General features: G+C 45.0%; 1 protein-coding gene across 1 annotated transcript in view; it reads left to right on the forward strand.

Annotated features, from left to right (window-relative positions):
• Positions 1-4087: 4087 nt before the first annotated feature.
• Positions 4088-8048, forward strand: part of STK4 (serine/threonine kinase 4) — a 91841-nt gene continuing 87880 nt past the window's right edge. The window contains exon 1 of the mRNA XM_006881566.1: positions 4088-4186. Coding sequence (XP_006881628.1) covers positions 4152-4186 — 35 coding nt within the window. The 5' untranslated portion in view covers positions 4088-4151. The remainder of the gene's footprint in view (positions 4187-8048) is intronic.

Here is an 8048-nt window from a genome sequence, read left to right on the forward strand (position 1 = left end):
AGGGCGGGAGGGACGCGCGGCGGCGCCGTTCACCCGGCGCGTCCGTACGGCGTCCGGGCGGAAACAGCCCCTACGAGCGCTGCTTGTATCCGCCGAGCTCACCAACCCGAAGCGGCCGGGGCGGGGGCGAGGCGGGCAGGGGGCGGGGCCTGCGCTTCCCGCCCCGCCTCCTGCGCGTGATTGGCTCAGAATTTAGCAAAGCTGCGTGAGAGAGGCGTCTGGGTCCTTAAGCTGGGAACGTTAGGGTGTAAAAGCCCTACCGTAAGTGGAGCCGTGGAAAACACCTGCTGCTGCTCTCATGGAATTTACATTCTAGGAAAACCTGATAAGCAATTAGCTCAGGAACAAATGAATGTGATCATTTCATAATAGGATCTCTCCCTTCTCTTTAACAAGAGGAAACAGTCCACTGCCAGCGGAGTTGATTCCTACTCATAGCGATGCTCCCTGGCGTTTCCCAAGCAGGAAGTCTTTATGGAGAAAACTGCCCATTTCTCCTTCTTCACCCCTACCCCCAGAGCGGCTGTTAAGTTTGAAACACCCACCTCTAGATTGGCAACCTAACTATAAAGCATCACAGCCAACACCGGTCCTTATGTTCCTTATGTACCATGTTGTTGTGTGCTGAGGGATCATTTAGAACCGACCCATAGCTGATTCTCTGCTGGTGAGTTTCCAGGAGCAATAAATCATGTGAGAAGAGACTTCCTATCTTAAGAGGAGCAGATGGTGGGTTTGAACCCTGTGTTTTCGGGTTAGGTGAGCAGCCCCTTACCACTATGGCGCCAGGGCTCCCTATAATGTGATTCATGCTGTAAAAAACGTATTGCCAGTCAAGTCAAATTCCAATTAATAGCGTTCCTGTGGGACAGAGTAGAATTGAGCTATTGGATTTCTAATGCTGCCAGTCTTCAGGAAAATAATTTGCAGAGGGGTCGTGAGTTGGGTTTGGACCACTGAACTTTTGGTTACAGTAACTTAACCACTGTTTGCCATTTGGGCTCCTTGACTAGGGCTTTAAGAAGACAAAGTAGGGTAAGCCAGTACAAAGTAACCACGAGGCTGCATTTTAGGCAGATAGAAGATGGCTTTTCCAGGAGGGACTGATAAGTGAGCTTAAAACTAAAGTTCTAGGGAAGGCTGTTGCACTCAGAGGAGAAAGCAGATGCAAAGGCCCAAGGCATCTTATACTCCATTGCTGTTGTTGTTAGGTGCCGATAGCAACTCTGTGAGTGTCAGATGTGAATCCTGCCTTTGCCTGTGCCATCCTCATCATCTCTGCCTCACTGGAGCTCATTGTAACAGTCACTGTATCAATCTATCTAATTGAGGGTCTTCTACTCTTTTGCTGATCAGAAGAAGAATGGATGCCTTTGAGTGTGCTACTGGAGAAGAACACTGAACATACCATGGATTGCCAAAAGAACAAACAGGTCTGTCCTGGAGAGGATGAAATCAAGTTGCTCCTTGTTGTTGTTGAATGTCTTTGAGTCAAACATGACTCATAGCAACCCTATGGACAAGAGGCAGGAATTTTGCAGCTCTTTCTCACATACTTTGAGCATGTTGCCAAGAGGGACTAGTTCTTGAAGAAGGATATCATGCTTGGAAAGGTGGAGGAACAATGCGGGAGAGGAAGATCAGAGACAAGATGGATTGACACAGTCACTAGGGTAATTGTGGGTATGTAGGTTGGAGATGGTGAAATTGGCTCAAGATAAGTCAAGGTTCAGGGCTATTCTTCATAGGATTGCTACGAATTGCGGTTGACTCAACATACCTAACATAGCAATTAGGTGCTTATGGGGATGGCTTACTGATGAAAGAGAGCTATGGGGTGGAATAAGCCTTTCCCCCCCCCCTTTTTTTTTAACCTGTATTTCTACTTTGAATAGTAGTCAGTTATTTGATACCTGGAGGTGTGTGGTAGCCATTTCACAACTGTGAGGCAACAAATGCAAGCCTGACAAGTCAAGCTGCTGAGTAGGATGGGCATGGAATTATGAAATTAACATTGTTGAGCTACTGAATCAATCCTTGATCTACTGACTTATGGATTTACTACTAAACAACAAATGGCATGGTGCCTTATGTTGCCATTTACATGTTGTCAATTACTCACACCTGAATATAATCTAATTCATATGCCAGACAAGTACACCTGGGGCAAATTGTAGTTTTGAAAAATAGCAACAATACTATTTCTAGTCCCACATGCTTTTCCAGAACCTTACTGATGCCTCATCAAGAAATGGAAGCTGTATTTTTTTCTCATTGAAAATGGATAGCCTTAGAGGTCCCCTCAACAGGGGGAGCTCTATAACCTCTAAAGTTAGAGCATTAGTATGCACTACAGCCTCTGAACACATCCAGGCTGCATTTGTTAGTTCAAACATGTTAACTGGCATTCCATCGATTCCTGGGGCCTCATATTTTTGCGGATGCAGTGCAGTTGAATGTCATTCTTCATAACCATTGGCTCTTGTTCATATGGTACTTCCTAACATTTTTCAGTGTCAACTAATTCTTTTTTTGGTAGGGCAATTCTGTGTTTTCCTTCCATCTTGACTCCACAGCACATAAAAAAGAGTAACAACACTGTTATGTTTCAGTCTGACTCAAAATCAAGGCTGCTGAGAGAAAATATGGAAATTTGTAGATGTGTGTTCTGTGACATCCAAAGGAAGGTCGGACGGTTGAGCTTCCTTCCATCAGACAGCATTCAGCTGGCTAACATTTCTCCTGGAGAAATGACATGGTTTTCCCATAAATTCCAGTAGCAGTGGCAAAGTTTAACAAGACAGCAAGTAATAAATGTTGGAGAGGATGTGGTGAGATAGGAAATCTTATACATCATTGGTGGATTGTAACATGGGACAACTATTTTGTAAGGCAGTTTGGTGCTTCCTCAAAAACTGAAAAAAGGGGAGCTCTGGTGGCCTAGTGGCAAGAAACTGCGCTGCAATCCCAGAGGAACACAGTTCGAATCCACCAGACGCTCTGCCGGAGAAGGAGGCGCAATATCCTCCTGTACCAGTCAGATCTGATTTGACGGTACATGCACACACACAAAAAACAAAACAAAACAAAACAAAAAAACTGAAAAAAGCAGAACATAGAAATTCTGCATGATCCAGCTATTCCCATTGCTTGGAATATACCCCAAGAGAATGAGAACTGAGGCTCAAATGGAGACATTTACACCAATGTTCATAGCACCATCGCAAGGACATGAACAGCCCAGATGTCTATAAATGAATGGATTGAGAAGTTGTGGTACCGTCATACAATAGAATACTATGCAGCACACAGGAGCAATGATTTTGTAAATCACTACTTAACTTGGGAGGGACTGGACAGCATTATGCTGAATGAACTCAGTCCCCACAAGAACAAATACTGTATAAAACCGTTATTGTAGAATAAGTATGAGGATACATGGGGGGTAGGGCGGAAGAAGAGGGGCGAGGATGGGGTGTGCTGTTAAGAATAGGGTTGCAGAATTCGATGAGGGGCGATGAAGGAAATGGGCAGGATCTTTTGTGAAAAAAGAATCAACAGACTTTAAGACAGAGATTTGAAAACAATGGAGGGCCAGAACCGAAATAGAAATGGGTTCTGGAAATAGAGGATCGCAAGAAGATTCACTGCAATCCTAGAGGTGCGCGGTTCGAATTCACCAGAGGCTTTGCTGGAAAAGGAGAAACAATCTTCTGTACCAGTCAGATCTGATTTGATGGTACACACACAAAAAAATAATAGAATTTAAACAAACAAACAAAAAAGACCTTAACAAGACAGCGATTTGAAAACAATGGAGGGCCAGAACTGGAATAGAAATGGGTTCTGGAAATAGAGGCTCGAAAGCCTCCGGCTACAGGCGATGCTAGAAGGTGTCCTCACTGACAACTAGGAAGAGATGCCCATGCCAGGCGGGTTCGCTCGCGCTTTGACAGGTACGTTATGCAGAGCCCGCACCACGTGACCTGGGCTCGCTTTGCGCCGCCCCCGGAAGGCTCCACCCCTAACAGACCACGCCTTTTCCTGTAGGGGCGGAAAGCGGAAGTGTGGGAGGGCCTGCGGGGCGGGCTTGGGGAGGTCCTGGGGGAGGATGGATCGGTGATCGGGTACCGGCCGCTGGCGACAGCGCCATGGAGACGGTGCAGCTGAGGAACCCGCCGCGCCGGTAAGGGGACGCTGTATGGAGGGAGACTGCCAGAGGGGGCTCGGAGGAAGGCAGGAGCTGGGGGCGGGGTGATCACTATGGGGGATCCCCGAGAAAGAAGGGAGCTGCGGGGCGGGGCGACATGCCTGCTGGGCACACTGGCCGAGTAAGATCTCTGCGAAGTGGGGATTCAGCTGAAGGAAGTACCCATTGAGGGGAGTAAACCAGGGGACAAGTTAGGGAGCGTTCATATTGAGGGCTGGGGTCACTCTGCGGAAGGCTGTTCAGGGCTTAACTCGAGTTGAGGGGCACTGGAGCAGAGTGTGCACCCACGAGGTCTGTGTGTCGGGGAGATCTCTCTGCGAGGCTGCTAGGTTTTCCAGCAGATGATGGCTGCGATGGACTTTGTAAGGAAGAGGGTCCCACCTGAATGGCCAGTTGTGGGGGATCTGTGTAGGGGAACGCTTTGCAACTAAAGCTTAAAGCTGGGGGAACACTTCCTGGAAGAGGGCTTAGGAGGATGCGGTGGTGTCCCCACTTTGTAGGCTGAGGATGGCACCTTTTATTGCTGATGTCCAAAGTACCTTCTTTTCATCCTTGTTTTGTTGAAACTCGATTTAGAGAGGTAGGTTAGGAAAAAAGAGGTTTTCTGGATGGGCACAGACACCCAGAGGAGCCGGGACAGGCCGCATCCTCTGCTCTAGGTCTAGGTCACTGACCCTGTGCTCTTTTCTGGCCTCTTGTGGAGTGATCTGTAGGTCAAGATCAGGGAGGTGGAGGTTCCTAAAGTGTCAGCTCCAGCGTTTGGTTGCAGATGCCCCATTGATTTGCACTGTGACCAGCGGGGTTTTATGTCACTCTGTCAGGCCTAGAGAAAAGTGGGGTGTATAGACCAGGAGTTCTCCTTCTCCGAGGTGCAGGGTACTTCTCTTCTGTGTCACAGCGCTCTAACTTCCTGTATAGAAGGATCACTAAAGTAGGAAGTGTTACGCGCGTGTGGGAGTGCAGAGTCAAAGAGGAGGAGAAAAGAAAGGGTAGGGGCACACTTGGGGTTGTTTGTGCACAGATAGTGCGGAAGGACTCAGAATTCACTCCGCTGTGCTGAGATTGTAACACGCAAAACTCAAATTGACCATCTCCGGTTTCCGAGGCTGTAAATCTTAACAGGAGGAAACAGCCCATATTTGTACCATGGATCTGCTGGTGGATTCGAACCTCCAGAACCGCGGAGCCTTTAGGTTAACTATGAAATACGCCACCTGGATACTGTGACCACCCGAGCTCCTTGAGACTCTACTAATAAATAAAGATTATTAATAATAATTAATAATAAAGATTATTACACAAGTATGTTGGACATTGTAGACAGTTCCATCCCCTGTGTTGAACTCTGTGAAATTTTATCGACCCCTGTTGCCTGATAAAAATGGTAACTGATTCAACCTATTTGCTGTTGTTGTTCAACATATTTTTAACTCATTAGACCTCTATCCAGATCTTTTGAAATAGGTATCTGTGTATCCCTATTTTACGGATGATAAAACTGAGCCACAGAGAGATTAGTGATTTACTGAAGATCCCACACCTAGTAAGTGGAAGAGCTGGGTTTTAATGCAGGCAGCCTGGTCCAAAATCCACATTCGTAACTTCTCATTCCTTTGCTTCTCTGGAAGTACCCCAGCTCCACATGTGCTTGTATATGTTAGCAGATATTTACCATAGCACCAGAGAGATGAAATTAGCGTGTTCATTGGTTCTTTCTTTTTGAAATCTTTCTTGAGGCTGAGACCTAGGTTTAATTGAAAAGAGGATTAGGAATCTGAGTTTTGTTTCTTCCTTTGCCTTGTTTCTAAGGTCGCCTTGCCATCTGTGTTGTATAATCTTGGGCGAAGGAATAAACCTTTTTCACTTTTTGACATGCTTTTCCCTGTACCTTTTGAGGGTTTTGTTAAAACTGCAAAAGAACCTTCCAGATTGTTTTCTTCCACAGTATCATAATTAGTGGACCACAGCAGATAAAGTTCTTAAACTCTATCAGTTTATCCTAAATTTTTGCAGTGACTCATAGAAAATTGTGTGAAAAGGGGGAAAACAAAACTAAAGCAGTTGCTGTTGATTCCAACTCAATACGAAAGAAGGATTAGGCATCCATAAAAAAAATAAACCTTTCAGGAGTTCTTTAGACGAGCCACCAGGAAACACCAATCCTTAGAAGACAGCAGTGTTTCATAAAGCATAGGATCAACAAAAAGAAGGGGAAGTGTCTGAGCTGATTTGATACAATAGCCACAAGGAGGTACTGAAAAATATTAAAAGATCATAAAGATGATACAGGACCAGGCAAAGCTTTGTTCTATTATACATACAGTTGACTTGATGGCAATTAGCATCATCAACAGAGTTCTGAGTTGGGGGAAAGAAGCTTGAGAAACCTATGCAACTGAGTCACAATCACCTATATCTTGTACTGGGAAAGTTGTAGGTATCTTTACAGGGATTCTGATGGTAAACTGTTCCAACAAGGGGTAAGAAACTCCAAGGCTCTTTGCGTTCATGAGTTTGATATTTGAGTGGGATTCAGTGAATGATGCTAGGTTGAAGTTGGTGTCCTCCACGTAGGTGTTAATGATGCTGATGTTGGGGAAGGGATAGAACGTGCTCCTGGGATGCTGGCCACCTCCATACTCATCTGATAATGGTCAGTGCCAGGCCCGGGGAGGCTGTGTTGGCTCGACCTGGTCCTTTCTGAGCAACCAGAACCTGGGGAAATCCCAGCCCAGAAGCACATCATCTTAGTCGGGCTTTTTTTGCTAAGTAGTACTTTTTCCATGAAGACTCATGGGCATTAGGAGTCACAGAAATTGCTTAGGAAAGTTATGAATTTTAACATTACATTTATCAGTCTGTTGAACAAAATATTTTTTGACATCTATCAGGCACCAGAAAGGTCCCTTAAATTCAGATTGTTTGAAATAACCCCAGGCCCAACGTAAACAAAAAAAAAGGCCCTTGGATTTTTCAAAAGGACTATCTGAGCAGTCATAGAAAGTTTGTCTGTCAGAGTATTATCAGGGGCTTGCAGCTGTTTCTCTCTCGTTAATAGCCGTTTCCTCTGTGGTTTCTGTAGTCGTTGAAATAATGAGTTTTGCTTTTCGTCCTCCACTTAAAAAGAACACATTTGATCTTCCTCTCTATAAACTGTTGATAGAGTGTTAATTATTCTTGAGAAAGAAGGTATTGTCCATTGTTTATACACTTGTCATCCAGAGCTTATTAGAAAACAAAACAAACCAAATTCCTAGCCCTGGTTTGTGATTTGCTCATTGTGACTTAGGGATTCGGAGAAATTTCACTTCTGAACTTTAATGAGAGAGAGGAGTTTCACTTCAGCTCCTTACCTGTTGATGGGAGTTTTGATGATATCACTGGAAATTTAGTTTGTAGGATTTTTGGGTTTTTTCAAAGGTCAGCATGGCATGCTAATTTTCAGGTTAAGGGAGTTCCAGGCTTGACATGGTTCTTGGTTTTGCTGGGACTGGGACTTACGCTTTGCAATTTAGAAGATTCTCCAAGATTGTCCTGAGAGCTGTGCTTGTTGGTTGATAAGCTTCCACTGTCCAGGTTTTTGTCTTCTAGTGATGCTGTGTTCTGGGAAGATGACATTTATGACAGTTTGTGTATTTACGCATTCCCCGCCCCCCTTTTAAATTCAAGCCTTGCAAGAATTTGTATTGTTCAAATAGTTGAAACTTTTTCTTTACAAAGAATTCTCCACCATGAGACTACTTCCATATTTCACCATTTCCTGAGCTCGATTTTCTTTGTTGTCCTTTGCACTTTCAGGAAGCCATTGTGTAGGACAGATACACACAAACACACTCAC

This window comes from Elephantulus edwardii, unplaced genomic scaffold (assembly GCF_000299155.1).
Source record: "Elephantulus edwardii isolate Elephantulus edwardi_28Jun2011 unplaced genomic scaffold, EleEdw1.0 scaffold00015, whole genome shotgun sequence".
NCBI classification, from domain to species: Eukaryota; Metazoa; Chordata; class Mammalia; order Macroscelidea; family Macroscelididae; genus Elephantulus; species Elephantulus edwardii.